Genomic DNA, 22,003 nt, shown 5'->3' with positions numbered 1-22,003 from the left:
TCATGACAGATGAAAACCCGGCGAGAATCACTGTTCAGACTATACCTGGAGTCGTCTGTGAACATAACCTGGGACCACTGTTCCAATGACCATGTACTGTGTTCTTGACATCAGGCTTTACAGGCTCTCCTGTGACCAGGGGTCAGTGGAATGCAGGTTGCAGGTCTCCGGGCGAATAAACCACGTCTGTTCAGTCGTTTGTAGACTGTGTGTCTGGAGACAACTGTTCCAGTGGCTGCGGTAAGGCTACCTCCAGTTCTCCGTGGCCGTCTGCGGGCACTGATGGTGAGATATCGGTCTTCTTCTGGCGTTGTACACTGTAGACATTCCGTAGTGTAGCACCTGGACACGTTTCCTGTCTGCTGGAATCGTTGCCATAATCTTGAGATCACTCTTTGTGGCACACGGAGGGCCCGTGTTATGAACTGCTGTGTTTGACCAGCCTCCAGTCGCTCTAGCATTCTACCCCTCAAAACGTTATCAGTATATGTTCTTTGAGCCATTTTCAAGACACAGTCACCATTAGCACGTCTGAAAACGTCTGCACACTTACTCGCTGCACCGTCCTCTGACATGCACCAACACACCTTGGCGTATGTGGACTGCTGCCAAAATGGTGAACCCAGGTTACATCACCTGTCACAATCCAGGACAAGAAGGCCTCCCCTCGGCTTCAAAACGTTGCAATAAATCAAGACAAATTTTTTTTCTGTGCGGTTTGTGATCCACCGTTAGACAACGCAGGACTCATTTTGCACACACTTATGACTATCCAAGAGTGACGATCATTGCACCCACACTTCCTTTGCTGATTGACAGATGCAGGGCCAACTGCCTAGTCGTAATACGTCTGTCCTCGCGAATGACAACGTCAGCTCGCCGCAACATGTCAGGTGTGACAGCCGTGGATGGTCTCCCCGACCTCTACAAATCGTGGAGCTCCGCCGAAACACCTTCTGATGACCTCACGCTCCGTGGCCAGCGACTAACTGCACATCTGTCGACAGCAGATGCTCCATAGACTTTGAGCAAGCGTTTGTGAATATTCTCCACGGTTTCTTTCTCTGCAGTCAGAAATTAAATAATGGCACGTTGCTTACAACGTACATCACCCACAGACGCCATTTTGAAACTGTCCTTCAGCTAGGCTATCTGCCGGAAGTGATGAAAACTTGGAGTGCTCACTTACGAGACTTCAAATAATACATACATAACGTTTCGGATTTGAAGCATTTTGCAGTTGATAATGGAAGCAAAAGTGAAGGAAAAACAAGACACGTTCACAGGATTTCTCGATATGGACAAAGCGTTCGACAACGTAAAGTGGTGCAAGACGTTCGAAATTCTGAGAAAAATAGGGGTAAGCTATCGACAAAGGCGGATGATGTACAATATCTACATGAACCAAGAGGAAGCAATAGAAACGGAAGATAAAGACCGAATTTTTCGGATAAAAAAGGGTGTGAGGCAGGGATGTAGTCTTTCCTCCCTACTGTTCAATCTATAAATTGAAGTAGGACTGGCTGGAATAAAGGAAAGGACCAAGAGTGGGACTAGAGTTCAAGGTGAAAAGATGTCAGATATAAGATTCGTTAGTGACATTGTTATCCGTAGTGAAAGTGGAGAAGAATTGCAGTATCTGCCGAACTGAATGAACACTAAGTGATGAATATGGAATGAGAGTAAATCGGAGAAAGAGGAAAGTAATGGGAAGTAGTAGAAATGAGAACAACGAGAAACTTAACATCATAAATGGTGATCCCGAAACAGCTGAAGTAAGGAGCTCTGGTACCAAAGCAGCAAAATAAGTCATGACAGACGGAGCGAGCAGGACATCAGAAGCAGACTAGCACTGGCAAAAAGGGTATTCCTGGCCAAGAGAAGTTTACTTGTGTCGAACACAGGCCTCAATGTGAGAAAGACATTTCTGACAATGTGTCTTTATAGCACAGAATTGCATGGTAGTGAAATATGGACTGTGGGAAAACCGGCACAGAAGGGAATCGAAACATTTGAGATGCGGTGCTACAGACTAATGTTGAAAATTTCGTATACTGATAAGATAAGCAATGACGAGGTTCTCCACAGAATAGGTGAGGAAAGGAATATATGGAAAAGACTGACAAAAAGAAGGGACACGATGATAGGACATCTAATAAGACGTCAGGGAATAACTTCCATTGTTTAGAGAGGGAGCTGTAGCTTTTCTGAACACCTTTATGCGTTCCTGACTTAGGTATGCGGAGTACTGAGCGTAAGTATTTGATAGAGCAAGTTCTCACTTATGCGCTTTGGTAGGAACTCCACTATCGCGATAAAGCTACCCGCTAATGCTGTCAACCTCCATCATTACACCTTCTCCAAATTTCGCTACACTGACGCTTTCATCGGAATAATGGTTCAAATGGTTCAAATGGCTCTGAGCACTATGGGAGTCAATTGCTGAGGTCATTAGTCCCCTAGAACTTAGAACTAGTTAAACCTAACTAACCTAAGGACATCACAAACATCCATGCCCGAGGCAGGATTCGAACCTGCGACCGTAGCGGTCTTGCGGTTCCAGACTGCAGCGCCTTTAACGGCAAGGCCACTTCGGCTGGCTCATCGGAATAATTTTCCAGTTATGTTTAAAGTAGTAAATTACGAGTGACTGCACTTTCTACTCCCAAAATCGTTGTGTTTCACATTAACAGGGCGATAAATATTCTTTAAAGATACAATAACAAGGCTTAAGTCTCACTTTCCTTCTCCAATACAAGAATCAGTGTAGTAAGAAGCACGATTTTGGAACTGATTGATATCTTTGTTCAGTTTCTCTAAATGAATCGAAATGTACTCTGAAACTGACATTCCCACTTGGCACTGCATTTAAATTTTCATCTTTTACTCTCTTTATAAATCAGTAGGCTTCTACGGCCAGAGTAAGTTGACTTAAAAGTTTTCCAATTATCCAATTTTTTTCATAATGCAAAAAACTGTAGCGCTAGCCGAAGTATTGATTTCTCCAGTTTAGTTTTTTACATTATAACGCAGTTCGATAATTTGAAAACTTATATGTTTTACTCAGTTTCTCTACCGAATGTCTACATCTACAGCTACGTAAGTATCCGGCAATTAACACTTAACTGTTTGGCACAGAGTTATAGAACTAGTTTCAGAGCATTTCTGGAGCGTTCCACTCTCGAATATCACGTGAGAAAAATGAGCACTTAACTTCTTTCATACGAACTCTGATTGCTGTAATTTTATTGCCATGAACACTTCTCCCTATGCACTAGGGAGTAATAACCATATTTCACTCTTCAGGGGGAAAACAGTGATTGATATTTCGTGAAGACTTCTTGTTGCCACGTGAAATACCTTTGTTTTAGTGGTTGCCTCCTCAACTTATGTGTCATATCAGTGCCATTCTGTCCCCTCTTACGCGATAACACGAAATGAACGGCTCTTCTTTGAACTTGTTCAGTGTCCTCCGTCAGTCATGTATCTTAAGAATACCATAACGCGCAGTAACACTTGAGAAGTGGACGAACAAGTGTAAAGTGGGGAGTGTAGTATAATTCTTGTATCTTCTAGGTGTTCTGCCTATAAAATGAATGTTACGCCTTCGAGGCCACGTTTTCTATGTGATCCAGTTTAAGTAATTTGTAATTGTAATAGCTAGCTAGCTACACTCATGCTCATAAATTAAGGATAATTGCAGAATGTGGTGCCACACTACGTGGCACTACACAAAACTGGCGCTAATAGAATAGGCACATAGGGAACACACATGACACAGATCTGTAAGTCCACGGTATCGGTGATAAGTTGAGAAAACCGTACCGAAACACATGTGCTACAAAACGCCACTGTTTCCTGCGCATGTACCCCGACATCAATATGGGATATGATCCCCATGCACACGTATACCGGCCGCACAACGGGTTGGTATAGTCTGGATCAGGTGGTCGAGCAGCTGCTAGGGTGTAGCCTCCCATTCTCGCACCAGTGCCTGTCGGGGCTCCTGAAGTGCCCTAGGGGTGTGAAGACCTGCAGCGATACGTTGACAGAGAGCATCCCAGACGTGCTCGATGGGGTTTCGGTCTGGAGAACATGCAGGCCACTCCATTCGCCTGATATCTTCTGTTTCAAGGTACTCCTCCACGATGGCAGCTCGGTGGGGCCGTGCGTTATCATCCATTAGGAGGAAAGTGGGACCCACTACACCCCTGAAAATGCGGACATACTAGTGAAAAATGACGTCCCGATACACCTGACCTGTTACAGTTCCTCTGTCAAAGATATGTAGGGGTGTACGTGCACCAATCATAATCGCACCCCACACCATCAAACCACGACCTCCATACAGGTCCCTTTCAAGGACATTAAGGGGTTGGTATCTGGTACCTGGTTCACGCCAGATGAAAACCCGGCGAGAATCAATGTTCCCACTATACCTGGAGTCGTCCGTGAACATAACCTGGGACCACTGTCCCAATGACCATGTACTGTGTTCTTGAGACTAGGCTTTACGGGCTCTCCTCTGACCAGCGGACAGTGGACTGCACCTTGCAGGTCTACAGGCGAATAAACCATGTCTGTTCAGTCGCCTGTATACTGTGTGTGTCTGGAGACAACTGTTCCAGTGGCTGCGGTAAGGTCCCGAGCAAGGCTACCTGCAGTACTCCGTGGCCGTCTGCGGGCACTGATGGTGAGATATCGGTCTTCTTCTGGCGTTGTACACTGTAGAAATCCCGTAGTGTAGCACCTGGACACGTTTCCTGTCTGCTGGAATCGTTGCCATGATCTTGAGATCACACTTTGTGGCACACGGAGGGCCCGTGCTACGACCTGCTGTGTTTGACCAGCCTCCAGTCTCCCTAGTATTCCACTCCTCATACTGTCATCAATAAGTGTTCTTTGAGCTATTTTCAACACAAAGTCACCATTAGCACGTCTGAAAATGTCTGCACACTTACTCGCTGCACCGTACTCCGACAAGCACCAACACACCTCTGCGTATGTGGACTCCTGCCAGCGCTACCGTGCGACGACCGCAGGTCAAATGTACCGCATGGTCATACCCCGACGTGATTTAAGCCCCCAGACCGCCCACCAGAACATTGTTTCACCATGTATCAGCATTATCCTTAATTTATGAGCATGAGTGTATTCAGTTGAATTAGCAACCTTTAAATTTGTACTATTTATCGCGTATCCGAAATGTAACACATTTCTTAGCACTAATGAGAAGGACCTCACACGTTTTACTGTTCTGCTTCAACTGCCACTTTTCACTCCACACCGTTTGTCTAAACCGATCTGCTTTTTATTTTGATTTTCTAAGGACCTTGCTAGATGTTAAACGGTAATCAGATGCGAATAATGTAAGAGGACTACTCAGATATTGTCTCCTAAATATTTTATATGAATTAAGAACTGTACAAGACTACACTACTTTGGGAAAGCCCAGATATCACTTCTGTTTCACTCGAGAGCTTCCCGTCAGTTAATACATTTGTTTGCATGGCCATATTCCGTAGCAGCTGTTAAAATTAGTTATTATTGGTTTTCCGTTTTGAGCTTACTGCAGTTTAATTAAATTGAATTACATCAGATGTGTTTCGCTTTTATTCAAAAAGCATCTTCAGTGCATATTGTGCAAACTGGAAACATTTGTAAATTTTCGGTTGTTTAGGGTTAAAAAACTGGGTTTTCTTTATAAAATTGGTGTGCAAGTTACATTCGGTGTTTACGTATTCTCCAAACCACTGCTTTTTTCCTTCCTTATTAGCATCAGTTGACGCCGAAAGACTTCGATTCACATATGCATTTGGCAGTTTGTGCTATTCTGCAACATTTCTTGCGCTGCATTATTTACACTTCGTTTTTGTAAATTGGGGGAGGGATAAAAAGCAGTGGTTTGGAGAATACGTAAGGAAACACCAATAACTACGGGAGATGCATTATAAATACAAGCGAAACACGTCTGGTGTGATTCTCTTGAATTAAACTGCAGTAATCTCAAAACGAAAAACCAATAATAACTGATTCCCATCAATTACTACGAACACTGGAATTATATCATAATTCCAGTCCCACAACTGAACCAATGCCCCTTTAGTCACTCCGTTCTGGCGACAGCATCTAAACCCTCCTCTTTCAAAACTCTGCAGCTTTAATGGCCTTGTCATTTCATACAAAAATAGATCTTCTGCTGCACAAACAAACTCCATCCTTGAACACTTGAGCATATGTTTATTCGTCTTTCACGGCATTTACACTGGTCACCTTCAAAGTAGAGTCAGTAAACCATGTTTACTTTGAATTTTCCGATTCCTGTTTCTAATCTATGAGAGTTTTTTTATTATATTGTAGTTGTTGCCTTTTTGTGATTTCCTCTTTGGGATGCAGGTTTGTACTCTTCAGAGAGTCGAACCACAACGATAGCGGCGAGTCTCAGCTCGACCTCCTGGTGGTATTGCCCGTTGGGAAAAGCACTTCCTAGAGTTAAGAAGAGTTTGAGCCGTTTACTGGTCGTACATTAAGTGCAGTGTGTCAGTTTGCTGTTTCTTCCTCTCTGTTTCACTGGCTACCTTGCGAATGTTATTTGGTGGTGTTATTGACGCAAGTGGGCGAATTTTGTGGACAGGTGCAGGCTTCAGGTATCCGATGACAATCCTGGCAGTCTCATTTAAAGCGACGTCTGCTTGTTTGGATTGGCAAGACGCCTCCCTCAATCGTGTATTATACTGTCAGGCTGCAAAATAGCGTTCATTGCTGACGATCGAAGAACTTCATGTTGTGCACCCGATGTTAATCCTTTCAGTTTACTTATAATATTTTTTCTTGCTCATCTTTTTTCTCGGTGTTGTGTTTTTTAAATGACAGTGGACGGTGCAAGTTGACTCTAAGATATTTTGGTTTAGTATAGTAGAGTCGTCTAAGCCCTCCATATTCTACTTCCGTCTTACGGCCTCACTAATGCGTATGTGGAATGCCCATGCGTGAATTTTTTTCTGGGTTAGACCGCAGATGATTTTCTTCATAGTAGTTCCACGAGGCATTCAAAGCGTGTATCAGCTTCCTCTGAAACTCTTCAAATGCTATTCCTTGAGCAATAATGACGGTCTTGTCTGCATATATGAGTCTTGTTTCCGGCAGATGTGGATGGTCTTTTGTGTACCTACTGTGCAGAATAAAGGAAAGTATGCATGCTTGTGATAAGTCACTCTTTTGGTTGCCAGTTGTGAGGATTCGTACCAAAAATCTTCTGGAAATTCAGAAATAGGGATTTAGTTTCCGATTGTACCCATTACTTCATACGAATAAATAGCCATGCGTGTTTCATAGGAACATTTTCTGAACCTGTGTTGGTTGTGTGCCCTTCGCTTCCAGGTATTTCATAATGGTGGGACACAGTATATGCTCCAAAATCCTACTACAAATCGATGGCAATGACATGAGTCTATTATTCAGTAAATTACTTTTCTTGTGAATTCGTTTGAGTTGTGTAGCTTTCCAGACCTTAGCTACGGAGCTTTCTTCTAGCGAGCGTTTTGACAAAAATAGTTACTTCATCAGCAAATTCCGAAGGGATTAAGTTGTTGTCTACATCGAAGGTACTTGCTTCCAAATTTTCATGTAAGCAGCTGTTTTTGATTCGTACTCTAATATTATTTATCGCATCTCCTTCGGCGAAAGAATTTCGGAAAACCATATGTAGTAACTCCGGTAGCTTTGTCGTCGGTAACACTGCGTAGCTGTTACGCAGAGACAGTATTACAGTATGTCTTGCCACATGTGTATTTAACATACGAACATAATTTACTTAGTTTCCTCTAAATGTATGTGAGTGTTTCCAACAAAAAGTTTAGGGTTATAAAACATCTCATTAAAAGCAAAGAAAAAGGAGAACCAATACGAAGGGTCCTCATTAATCATTTGCATTTTAAACACAAAGAAACAGAGTGAAGTGATGAAATAATTGGTTTATTATTGAGCCCAATGTCTTACAAGTACTGCCAACAAATTTCAAAACGGCCTGACGGAGGAAACAAGTAAAATGCTTCTAGCATTTCAACGAACGACTGATACTGTCTTCTAAGAACGTCTAATTTTATTTTCAAACCATCTTAATTATCGTATGTCCGCACGGTTCACGGTACAGGGAAGATAAAAAAACTCATATTACAAAATTTCTTGGAAAATCTGGAACGTATACTACAGAACACTCATTAAATAGTGTATTATTTTAGCACGAAAGTTCTAATGTTTCCTAGAAAATTTTAACAATCCATACTATTTGTAGATTAACAAGATGGCACAGCAAGAAAAAAAAGTCGTACTGTTAGAAGTAACTCATACTAGTTTCCAGCTTTTCACTTTCTGAAGTTGTCGATTCGATGGCTAGTGTACATGCTTCACCGCACGGCTGAAAGTAAGAAAGTTCGTGGCGCGAAATTTCCATGACAAAGCAAGACTCGATACAAATCAACGTATCCGGCGGAAGATTTGCGAACAAGACGAATGACGAGGCGCCTTACCAAGTCTCTTCGCGGAATCAATATTTGAAGCAGTTCGCTGCGGAGACTTTGAAAGCAGCAATTGCATTTTAATGGTGTCTACTTTAGACCCCTCAGACTGACGAACTTTAGAAAGTCCAGGAAAAATTTGCAATTCTATCAATTACTGCGGCCACGTGCCACGAAATTTCATTTGAAGTTGGAACCGAGTTTGTGGACGAACTGGTTACAAATGACAAGTGAGCCTTATATGCAACAGGAGCTCCAGGTGACGTACTGTTGAACTGGTGATCAATCATCAGCACTCACTCTTTCGTATTTGAAAGTTGGTGGCCAATCACATAACCTCTAAACAGTCTGTCTCCATTACTTCGGTCTTCTGCATCTTGGAGTAGTTCGTCTCATGTCTGGTGTCTCTTGTCCTTTATCCGGTACATCCATCTCCTCAGTGGTCTCCCCTGCAGTCTTTTCCCTTCGAATTTCCCTCAGACGATCATCTTTTCCAAGTCATTCTCCTGACGTCGAACAATGTGATAAAATAACGGTAGTATTCTCTGTACAGAAATACTGGAGAACATCTTCTCCACCCTGAAAACTAGAAGGGTTGATTTGTTGATCCATATGCCCAATCATGATATTCTCAGGAACCTCCTACAGGTTCACACTGCAAAATTGTGCTGGCGTACGCCTTCCGCAGCACAGTGATCGGCACTAGGAAACATTATATAGCAGCTGTTGAACTATGTACGCCTATGACAAGACATGCCCCCCTCCCCCCACCCCACCCAGGCTACGCGCCGATAACACCGTCTGGGCACCGCGCACGTAGACCGCCGCGGACGACGACCGAGGTTTCTCAATCGCTCAGTCTATCAGTACGTCGCATCAGGACTCAGTTCGCCCTGCACCTCAATACGTCGTTCTGTGCTCTAGTCCTCCACAACGACAGTCGTCACCTCGCACCTTAGACAGCTGTGAGTTGTTTGTAGTTTTTTCGTTTGATGCTTATCTCGTGACGGAACGTTATTCATTGTATACAGGGTGGTCCATTGATCGTGACCGGGCCAAATATGTCAAAAAATAACTGTCAAACGAAGAAATTACAAAGGAAGAAACTTGTCTAGCTTGAAGGGGGAAACCAGATGGCGCTGTGTTTGGCCAGCTAGATGGCGCTGCCATAGGTCAAACGAATTTCAACTGCGTTTTTTTTTAAATAGTAACCACCATTTTTTATTACATATTCGTGCAGTAAGTAAAGAAATACGAATGCTTTAGTTGGACCACTTTTTTCGCTTTGTGATATATGGCTCACAATTTTAGACAAACAGTTGGTAACAGGTAGGTTTTTAAAATTGAAATACAGAACGTAGGTACGTTTGAACATTTTATTTCGGTTGTTCCAATGTGATATATGTACCTTTGTGAACTTCTCATTTCTGAGAACGCATGCTGTTACTGCGTGATTACCTGTAAATACCACACTAATGCAATAAATGCTCAAAATTATGTCCGTAAACCTCAATGCGTTTGGCAATACGTGTAACGACATTCCTCTCAACAGCGAGTAGTTGGCGTTCCGTAATGTTCGCAACATGCATTGACAATACGCTGAGGCATGTTGTCAGGCGTTGTCGGTGGATCACGATAGCATATATCCTTCAACTTTCGCCACAGAAAGAAATCTGGGGACGTCAGATCCGATGAACGTTTGGGCCATGGTATGGTGCTTCGACGACCAATCCACCTGTCATGAAATATGCTGTTCAATACCGCTTCATCCGCACGCGATCTATGTGCCGGACATCCATCATGTTGGAAGTACATCGCCATTCTGTCATGCAGTGAAACATCTTGTAGTAACATCGGTAGAACATTACGTACGAAATCAGCATACAATGCACCATTTAGATTGCCATCGATAAAATGGGGGCCAATTATCCTTCCTCCCATAATGCCGCACCATACATTAACCCGCCAAGGTCGATGATGTTCCACTTGTCGCAGCCATCGTGGATTTTTCGTTGCCTAACAGTGCATCTTATGCCTGTTTACGTTACCGCTGTTGGTGAATGACGCTTCGTCGCTAAGTAGAACGCGTGCAAATAAATCTGCCATCGTCTCGTAATTTCTCTTGTGCCCAGTGGCAGAACAGTACACGACGTTCAAAGTCGTCGCCATGCAATTTCTGGTGCATTGGAATACGGTATGGGTGCAATCGATGTTGATGTAGCATTCTCAGCACCGACGTTTTTGAGATTCCTGATTCTCGCCCAATTTGTCTGCTACTGATGTGCGGATTAGCCGCGACAGCAGCTAAAACACTCACTTGGGCATGGTCATTTCTTACAGGTCGTGGTTAACGTTCCACATGTGGCTGAACACTTCCTGTTTCCTTAAATAACGTAACTATCCGGCGAACGGTCCGGACACTTGGATGATGTCGTTCAGGATACCGAGCAGCACATACAGCACACGCCCGTTGGGCATTTTGATCACAATAGCCAGACATCAACACGATATCGACCATTTCCGCAATTGATAAACGGTTCATTTTAACACGGGTGATGTATCACGAAGCAAATACCGTCCGCACTGGCGGAATGTTACGTGATACCACGTGCTTATACGTTTGTGCCTATTACAGCGCCATCTGTCACAAAACGAAAAAAGTGGTCCAACTAAAACATTCATATTTCTTTACGTACTACACGAATATGTACTAAAAATGGTGATTCCTATTTAGAAAAACGCAGTTGATATCCGTTTGACGTATGGCAGCGCCATCTAGCAGGCCAACCATAGCGCTATCTGCTTCCCCTCTTCAAGCTAGACAGGTTTCGTTGTTTGTAGTTTTTTCGTTTGATGCTTATTTCGTGAGGTATTTGGCCCGGTCACTATCAATGGACCACACTGTATAGTTGTAAAGTGGACATGGACAAGATTCGAGAATTAGTACATGTTATTTGACTGTTGTTATCCACAGAGCTACAAACTGGACGTTACTGAAGCTAAGTACTAAACTGATTCCTGTAATAAACTGTACTTTAGCCACGTGTGCATTTTGTGTTGTAGCGAGAGAAAACCGGCTACCCATCCATCATACCACCGCCTCCTCATTCAGCCAGGAGCCACAAAACATTACAAGAGGGTGCAGCCACAACAAAAAGGATTAATTCTTTTGCGGTTCTCTTCATTTATTGTCCATGCTTCTGAACCATGAAAGAAATTTCAACACTTTCGTTTTAATACGTCTCCTTAGGGCTTGGTCTTTCCAAATCACTATCAGATTCGGAGCGGCCTCCCAACCAAGAACAACTCCACATCATATATCCTCTGCAGAGAAACCCTCTTTCCGAACCACTGGGACCAGGGAGACAAACTGATAAACTTCGTTGTATTCTGATAGTACCGGGTGCTTATAATTAAACTGACGGTGTTCCACGTGCTGCAGTGTGGGCTGTATACTCGCAAGACGTTGAAACATCGTAAGGTACGTTCATCAATCAGTGCGCTAGCGGAATGTGCTGAGAAACATAACAGTTCCACCTTCTGCCACTAGGTGAATGGCGCTGTAAGAATTCAAAATGCGGTTTGGCTGCAGAGAAAGGGAATAATGATCAAACACACAATACCGGTGATTTTGGCCTGTTTATTAGGATATGATCACAAGTTACAACATGTGTTATATATGGTCTCCCGACTCAGTAACTTGTTGCATCCACAACACACCATGGTCGACAGTTCTTCGCAGTATATCCAGTGTAATCAGAGCAACATGTCGTCGTATGCTATCCTTCTCGTCAGTAAGAGTCAGGATAAATCACTGGTAGATGTAGTCTTTTAGATATTCAGATAAGCAAAAGTCACATGGGTTTAGGTCGGGGATCTGTAAAGCCACAGATCTTGAAACTGACTAGAGATTATGCGGTCGTTACAGAAGGTATCTCGAAACAGATATTTCACCCGGCGACCGACACGTGGTGTCGCCCAATATTGCATGAATGTAGTGGTGTGTGTACAGTTACGTTCTTATAAAGCTGGAGTCACGTGCCGCACAAGGAGGGCCTTAAAACGTGTAGATGTCACGGTATACCTAACAGGCACAAGGAGGTCCTTAGCGTGAAGGAGCTTGTGAAACTACACGACTCAGTAGGTAAGCTCAGTTCAGTGGATGTTCCTGCACAATATGTGGAGGGGTGAAGCGCACATATGACAATTCGTGCCTTGATGGCACCGTGCAGAGTAAAATGGGCCTTGTCTGTACAAATAATATTCCCCGGCCACATGTTCAAAATGGTTCAAATGGCTCTGAGCACTATGGGACTTAACATCTGTGGTCATCAGTCCCCTAGAACTTAGAACTACTTAAACCTAACTAACCTAAGGACATCACACACATCCATGCCCGAGGCAGGATTCGAACCTGCGACCGTAGCAGTCGCGCGGCTCCGGACTGAGCGCCTAGAATCGCGAGACCACCGCGGCCGGCGGCCACATGTTATCCACTTCCATGGGTGCCAAGAAACGAAGGGCAAAGTTACGGTGTTGATCTTATCTTGTGGTTTCATTTGGTGCACATTCTGAAGCTTGTAGGGACGCCAGTGTAATATACGTCGTAAAATCTTTTGAACTGTTTCCAGTGACACAGCTCGAGCACTGGCTGCAGAATTTGAGGCATGTGCTGCACGGTCGGCTACAGTTACATCAACTTCATCGACAGTTGCCATGGGAATGGGCCGCCTCCTCCTCCGTGCTGTACCACCTTATTTCCTTTAACACGTTTGTTGATATGAGGCCTTTTCTAATCTGTTTTTGTCGGTGATATTCCCGCAGTGTAGCACTCCTATTACTGTCGTTCTGACAGAACATCTTTATCAGCTGTGTACGGTCTTTCTACTTAATAGATATTACGTTTCATACAGAAAATTTAAAACTTCTTATCCCTTTACACCAACAGTCATTTCGCAAAGAAATCAACACACCTCGCCAAGTGACAAGCAGCATGTTAACGTCAAAACAGGAGACATTCCACATTATGATTGTTCACAACGCCGTATTTTCACCAGATGACAGACAGTGGAACCACTTTTTTTTTTTCACCATACTCCGCGGGCGCACCAATTAATGAACATGTCTGCGATTTTTAGCGTCCTGCAATGTATGCAGCCGACACTGCACCAGCTGGAGCGTCGTCAATTTAATTATAACCCCCTGGTTCATCAGTAGCTGCTAGTGATTCACCTCTAACCATTATCATGATCATGATCTTGATCTTATTCTTATTAACAGACAATCCAAGTTCCTCACTTTCCCTTTAACTACCCAGTAGTTCATTTCTACCTGTGATTCTGTGCGGCCCGCCGGGGTGGCCGAGCGGTTCTAGGCGCTTCAGTCTGGAACCGCGCTACCGCTACGTCGCAGGTTCGAATCCTGCCTCGGGCATGGATGTGTGTGATGTCCTTAGATTAGTTAGGTTTAAGTAGTTCTAAGTTCTAGGGGACTGATGATCTCAGAAGTTAAGTCTCATAGTGCTCAGAGCCATTTGATTCTGTGCACAGTGTTGTACCATCAGCAAATTCTGATTCCTCAGCCTCCATTCGGATCTCACTGAAGACCTTTTCTTATAACATATTCTCCATGGACGTTAAACAGAACGTGACAAAGTGCACCCCTGTGTAACTACTGTACAGGGTTCAAACGGACCTAAAATAATCTTGTCCGAGTACTGCCTTGGTGTCAGAATAGAAATTTCTGATAAACGGAATATTACATATTCTGACCACGTCTTGTAACAATATTTAAACATACAATTTCGATTAAGTTTACTGCGCAACTCTTTGCTCGCTGTTCACTGCATGCATCAGGTGCTGTTAGGCTGACGTTAGCGTGTGTTTTGGGGAAAACATATTTCTCACTCGCTACGCTGACATAACGATAAGAGTTTGATTCTCTACAGTGTGCCTCGCTGACTTCGTAGAGTGGGCTTGGCTATTATTCAGAAAATCCTTGGTTATTGTTCAGAAAACAGATGGTGACATTAGCTTAAGAAACTTTGTCTCCAGTGTTGCTGGCTGTTGTATTTAATCAGGGGTCACTTGTATCTACATCTACGTCTACGGAGATACTCTGCAACCCACCGTAAGTTGCATGGTGCAGGGTACCCTGTACAACTACCAGTCATTTCCAATCGCAAATACAGAAAGGGAGAAACGACTGTCTTTACGCCTCTGTATGAGCCCTAATTTCTCGTATCTTGTCTTCGTGTTCCTTACGCGCGATGTTGTTGGTGGGAGCAGAATCGTTCGGAAGTCAGCATCAAATGCCGGTTCTCTAACTTTTCTCAGTAGTGTTTCTCGAAAAGTACGTCGCCTTTCCTCAAAGGATTGCCATTTCAATTCCCGAAACATCTCCGTAATACTTACGTACTGTTCGAACCTGCCGGTAACAAATATAGCATCCCGTCTCTGAGTTGCTTCCATGTTTTCCTTCAATCCGACCTGGTACGGATCCCAAACATTCGACCAGGACTTAAGTATAGGTCGCACCAGCGTCCCATATGCGATCTCCTTTACAGATGAACCACTCTTTCCTAAAATTCTCCCAATAAACCGAAGTCGACCATTCGCCTTCCCTACCACAGTTCTGACATGTTCGCCCCACCTCATATCGCTTAGCAACGTTACACCCAGATGATTGAACGACTGGACTGTGCCATGCAGGACACAAGTAATACTGTATCCGAACATAATAGGTTTGTTTGACCTACTAATCCGTATTAACTTACATTTTTCCATATTTAGGGCTAGCTGCCATTCGTCACACCAAATGAAAATTTGTCTAATTCGTTTTGTATCGTGCTACAGTCACGCAACTTCGACACCTTACCGTACACCACGGCATCATCAGCGAGCAACCTTAGGCTGCCGGACGCAATGTCTGCCAAAATATTTATGTATATAGAGAACAACAGCGGTCTTATTACACTTCCATGTGGCAACCCTGACGATGCCCTTGTATGAGCAATATTGCATAATTTTCTGTTCCCTTGAGTGTTTCCGGCAAGGGTGTAACAATGTTGATAAGTGCTGATAGTTGTTTGGTGTATGTAATATTTTCATAGAGTTTAATGCCGCTCATCTCTCCGGTAGTATCTTGTATGCATGGATGCTAGTGGAATTATACATTCTGAGTTTTAAGAATACTGTTCTATTACAATTATTATAATTGTGGAGGAGAACCTAAGTAATTGTTCAAAATTACACAGGGCGTTAAAAGAGAGTCGAATATTTTTAGTGGTGGTAGTAATCAACAAAACAAGAAAAAATCCAATAAACATGTGGTTTAAAATGCGTATGTTAACAGCTACGAGCCCTACATCATCTTCAACACTGTGAAACACATCTCTTATATTGAACAAGTGCTCATAGGTCTTACAGAAGCATTTTAAAATCCATGTTTTCGTTTTTGCCCATACTACTTCCTCCAAAAATGTAGAAAGCGAAAAGAGTGCAGTATCGAAGACGACCATGAGCTCATAACCCTTAAGATATGCATTTTAGAGCCCATGTTTGCCGGTTTCTTTCGTTGTTTTGACGGCTACTACCAGCTCTCAAAATACTCGACGCGTTTTTCTCAACACTCTGCTTTTGGCCTTAAATTGTAATACTCTCATGACTAGATGAGAGGTTTCTGTTATGCATATGGCCGCGTTTTTGTGGCAGGTGTTCGCTGTAACAATATTGAATTAGCAATGCACTTTTGACGAAATGCAATTTAGAATAAATGTATCACAGCCTCCTCTACTTAACCCTTCCACTCATTCTACCTCGAAGAAGCGCTCTTTCATTTCGGTCTGATTTTCAGAGAATACCGTTTGAAGTTTGGATTGTCAGCAGCAGATACTACCGGTACGAATTTCTGTTCGAAATAGTTTGTATAATGATTCCTATCCCTCTAAGAACAGACATTTCATCTTACTGGGCAGTTCGTGACTGTTGTCTTAATACTGGAAAGAAACCAAGGGTAATAATTCTTCTGTCACAATGCTGTTATTTGCAATTTATGCTACACTTTCAAGGAATGGTTTATTCTTTTGAAAGTCACATCTGCTTGGTACATTACTTACGATCGCCCACAAAATTTTTTCCGGCTGAAACGGTGCAAAAATTCCGCCCTGGCACTCAGACCTGTCCAAAATTGTAAATTATTTTTAGCATACTGTATGGCTTTCGATCTTTTCTTGTGTTTCAGAACATGTTTGCCCCTGTGATGGCAATATTGTTCTATAAGCATTATTGTTGTTGTTGTAAGACGTCGTGGTCTCCTGACCTTCATTGCTTACATATTTCGCCCTCACAATCATATTCCGCACATCAAAAAGCTTCATTCGAACCGAAACTCGATAAGATAAAATCAATGTTGTATGAATTCATGTAAACGATATGCAAATAACTAATAAATCGCAAGTGCACACCGTGGTTGAAATACTCGAGCCTGGCGTACACACATACATTCCAGACACGACGGTCACAGGAGATTTTAGTTCGAGAGAGGCAACTGCACGCCAGGAGGCCAGTCCCAACCCATCTACGTCGGCCGGTGACCGCCCATATAGCAGACAGCGTTTGCCGGAGTGAAAGGACGACCCCATGTTCGGCTTTAAAGCAAATCCCGCTACATTGTGTGGGAGCGCCCAGCCTACGCAATCTTTACACATAGCACACAGTTTCAGAGATTTTCACAGAGATACAGCAAACGCCAAACGCCGATACTACAGATTTCCGGATTGGTCGCCTTAAACGAAACGCCATTCTCCCGTTTTAGAAGAGCAATGCTGATTGGCAGACGATATTTCTGACGCCTTGAGCTGAAGGAGTAATGGAAGAGACCGAAAGATATTCCCCTTCACGTCTGGCGTGGAGAGGGGCCGTTCCGTTGTCGCTCTTTGAGCGAGAACACGTAACGAGAGCGTGCGCGCTTGTACATGTACTCAAAGAGCGAGGAACAAGTCTCTCCTCAGTACTTCACTGGGAGAGCACCTCTGTTGAGAGCGAATCGAAGTGTGACTCTGTATCGAGTCCTTGCAAATAAGTGTTGTTCACTGTGTTGGCCGCCTCACTTATTGTGCGGTGTGAATGGACAGAGTTATAGTTAAACGCCTGCAAGCAAATTTTTAAGTGGCATCGTGGTGGACTGTTTATCTAACTGGTGTACCATGCCAATAGTTAGACTAGGGGCGAATAGGAGTCCTTGACTTCATCAAGGCGTAGGGAGAGTTTGATTGGTCAGTCCAGATAGAGTTATCTTATTTGTCAGCAGCGAGCGGCACAGACAGCAGTCATCGCAGCTTACAGTATTGTGCACTGCACCTCTTGCCTGCCCCATATTTCCTCCACAACAGTACACTTCACTGCATTTCACATGCGACAGCTTTGACTGTACCTAGCAACATTCTAACGGATAATTATTCAATTTGAGTAGGTGCGGCTCTCAGCCATTCTGCCAAGTCAATAACAATCTTAAACTTTGTACAGAAATTTCATTAGCGAATCCTATCCTTGAGAGGTAACTTCACATTCCGAAAAGAACGAGGAAATAACATGTTAAGTTCATAACTAAAAGTGCCATTGTGATTTCTCAGAATTTTAGCAAAATAAATAATAATTTTCTTTAGTTTCATGTTTTTCTTACACTAACTAGCATTACTCCAGTACCCAAGTATCCCACTAGTTACATAAGAAATTTGGTGAATTTTTGTGTCATTTCCTTACAGCAGACAACTCCAGAAGATATTTATTGCTGAAAGTTTTTCAGGCATTTCTCTTTAGAACGTAGGAGCGTCTGTCTGACTTCTGTAGTAGTGTGGGGGTGGAAATTGCATCTTGCAGGAGCTACAGGTAAAGGGTACATCTCAGATCAATCCCATGCTCACATTCTTATTGGTGATTGTGATTGTGTTGGTGGTGGTGGCGGTGGTGATGATTCTGAAAGGTGTCCACCTCGCATATGTTCAGTTTTTATGCACCTTCATCTCGTGATCAGTCTTTGCTACTGTTTTTGTGGCACAATGATCGACCTCCACATATTCACAGCTGCTTAGTCTACATTTGTGTATCTTCCCTGAGGCCTTTAAGGCGAAGTGGGTGCAGTAAATTTTTTGCGAGGAGGTGGTCACCATGCGTGGCTTGCTGGTTTGGAACGAAAACGTGGCATTCTGTTCCCACTTATATTCTGTTTCGCCTGCTGTGAAGTGAAGGTGTGTTTTGCTCATGCGTAATATAGTGTGCTAATGAGCTTGGATCCATAACGTGTGCGGAGTAATGGGCTTGTATTGATGAAGTGATAATAACAAGCATACACAACTTCGTTCTACGGGTCTGTTCTGCAATACAAGGCAATATTTTACACAATTATCTGTCTGACGAGCTACAGTGGAGCCGTGAGGTTGTTTTTGGAATGTTACTGGATGAGTAGCAGAGTGGTATGCGCAGTTACATCTACATGGATACTCTGCAAATCACATGTAAATGTGTGGCAGAGTGTTCATCGAACCACCTTCACAATAATTCTCTATTATTCCACTTTCGACCAGTGCACGGAAAAAACGAACACCTACATCCTGCCGTGGTGCTCCCTTATTTTATTATGATGATCGTTTCTCCATATGTAGGTCAGCGCCTTCGCAGGAGAAATTTGGTGACTGAAATTTTGTAAGAAGGCTCCACTGCAATGAAAAATGCCTTTGTCTTAGTGGCGTCCACCACAAATACTGGCCGGCCGATGTGGCCGAGCGGTTCTAAGCGCTTCAGTTGGGAACCGCGCGACCGCTACGGTCGCAGGCTCGAATCCTGCCTCGGGCATGGATGTTTGTGATGTCCTTAAGTTAGTTAGGTTTAAGTACTTCTAAGTTCTAGGGGACTGATGACCTCAAGTGTTGAGTCCCATAGTGCTCAGAGCCATTTTTTGAACCACAAATCCTGTACCATGTCAGTGAGAATGTCTCCCCTATTTCGCGATAATACTGAACTTGCTGCTCTTCTCTGAACTTCTCGATGTACTCCGTTAATCCTACCGGGTAAGGATCCCATACCAGGTAGCAGTAATCCAAAAGAGGACGGACAAGCGTAGAGTAGGCGGTCTGTTTGGTAGATCTGTTATATCTTGTAAATGTTCTGCCTATAAAACGCTGTCTTTGGTTTGCCTTCCCCACAACATTTTCTATGCGTTGTTTCCAATATAAATGGATGGTAATTGTATTTTACTCGAAATTAAGAGCTTTAGATCTGACTGATTTATCGTGTGACCGAAGTTTAAGGGATTCCTTTTAGCACGCACATGGATGACTTCAAACTTTTCTTTATTTAGGGTTAATTGCCAATTTTAGCACCATTTAGATATCTTAACTGTATTGTTTTGCAATTTGTTTTGATATTCTTGTGAGTTTACTAGACGATAAACTACAGCATCATCTGCAAACAAATTAAAATTGATGCACAGATTGTCTCCGAAATCGTTCAATTAGATAAGGAATAGCAGGGACCTATAACACTACCTTGGGGAACACCAGATCTATGTGGGGCAGATCCTATTTGTGTATGTGTTTTTCCTGATTCTTGATCGGTTTTAGCAAAAGGTTTTGCATTTTACATTTTATTAACGTCATTGTATGATTGTGCTGAGAGCGCAATGTTAGTCGTGTAACATTAATCTGATTGTTCTCAGTAGAATCTCGGTGTTTTTTGGGGTAAAATAATAATCCTGAAGTTAAAGAAAGCCTTCGCTATTTCGTTCCTTTGGTCAACTTAATTAAATTGAACATTACTTTTGCAAGCTAGTAGCACTGAATAGTCGAGAGGCTTTGCGCTAATACCTTATGCAGAGACAATAACAGAAATATTCTCGAGCTTCAATTTGACGAATAGTTCAATTGGAGCAATTTCAGCTCCGGGCAGTTTATTCAAATATCAAGCAGTTCCTAATATAAGTAAATAATTTATCATAACGAAAGTTAAGCATTGTAGCTGAGCGGGCAGCGTGGCAGATTCCCAAGCCAAGGGTCCAGGATTCGATTCCCGGCTGGGTTGGAGATTTTCTTCGCTCGGGGACTGGCTGTTGTGTTGTCCTTACGTTCGTAACGTTGTAATCGACATTCTACTGTTAGGCTCGCTGAATCGCGACCTCCTGAAAGCCAATAAATTCCAGGAAAAAAGGTACATTTGCCTCTAGAGTTCCAGGACAAAAGCTTTTCGTCGCATCGTTAGTACGTTATCTGACAACTGATTACTAGGTCACCATTACCTAAAGCGCATAATTTAGGATGTCAAGGGAATTTCTCTTCCGTTACAGACCCATTTCTGTGATGCATTATTCCTGAGGATAGATCACTTAACAATATTAGGAAAAATATATTCATTTGTAAAGATTGCATCTATAGCCAGGGCAGCTTCAAGTGGAATTTTATCTCAGCATTACTAAAATCTCGTGAAATTTACGACTGTAGTAGGATATAAAACAGGATATTTTGTCCTTAAGTTGGTATGTAATATACCTTTCAAGGTCTAATAATTGTAATTAAAATCAGAGAGCAAACTCAAGCTGGCTGGGTGTACTCACCGCTCGTGACGGGATGAGGCAGTCGGGTCCGGAGAAGCCTTTGGGACACTCGCAGGTGTAATTGTTGCCGCGGTCGACGCAGTAGTGGTGGTCGTGGCAGGGGTTCGGGTCACACAGGTCAACCTGCGAAAAGGAGAATCTCTGCAGATCGTCGCCAGACAAGTCGGCCAGACAGCAGCGAGGTGTACATACGATAAAGGGTACAGGCCGGTTGCAATGTAGGAAAGGAATGTTCTGAAACCTAGGAACATGTTCTCTTCAACAATCAGTAAACAATGAGTAGACAGAAAGGTGAATTACTAAGTTTAGGATTTGTGGATCAGTTAACTATGTGAAATTCGTAAAGTAGAGTGTCAATAAAATACATACACGTACTGAAAAAATTAGACATCGTTTGCTCATAGAGACCAAAACACGTGATAAAAATTGAGAATGAAAAGAGAATGAACTTATGATCTATGATGGTATGAAGGGAGGCATTGGGCACCTCCTATTTACATGTGTGGTAATATGAACGCCAGGATTTTTTTTATGTGCCACCGGTACTGTTCTGACCTGAAATATCACATTTCTCGAACCCACTGAAAACATCTGTTCATGGATTGGCGTATTGGCATAAATATGAAGAAGCATGGAATGACTCATCTGTAACTACCATCTAAGCTGAGTTCTATTCGGTAGCCAGCCAGTTTAGGGTCACTGTTATAATCAAAGCAGACAGTTCTGTGTATCATATTTGCCACCCTGCATCCCCTCAAATCACTCATATACGCTCTTAATACCCACCACGAAGGAAATATCTGAATGTGATGGAAATCAGTTGATGTGATGTTCATCTACAGAGGAACGATTTATTACAGTTTCAGAAAAAAATTGATGATTTA

General features: G+C 43.0%; 1 protein-coding gene across 1 annotated transcript in view; it reads right to left on the bottom strand.

Annotated features, from left to right (window-relative positions):
* The window catches only part of LOC124778265 (delta and Notch-like epidermal growth factor-related receptor), a 561,289-nt gene that overhangs the window by 64,355 nt on the left and 474,931 nt on the right, over positions 1-22,003 (bottom strand). Inside the window, exon 9 of the mRNA XM_047253631.1 lies at positions 21,120-21,242. Within this exon, the coding sequence (XP_047109587.1) occupies positions 21,120-21,242 (123 nt within the window). The remainder of the gene's footprint in view (positions 1-21,119; positions 21,243-22,003) is intronic.

This window comes from Schistocerca piceifrons, chromosome 1 (assembly GCF_021461385.2).
Source record: "Schistocerca piceifrons isolate TAMUIC-IGC-003096 chromosome 1, iqSchPice1.1, whole genome shotgun sequence".
NCBI classification, from domain to species: Eukaryota; Metazoa; Arthropoda; class Insecta; order Orthoptera; family Acrididae; genus Schistocerca; species Schistocerca piceifrons.
This window is presented reverse-complemented; position numbering and strand designations above follow the sequence as displayed.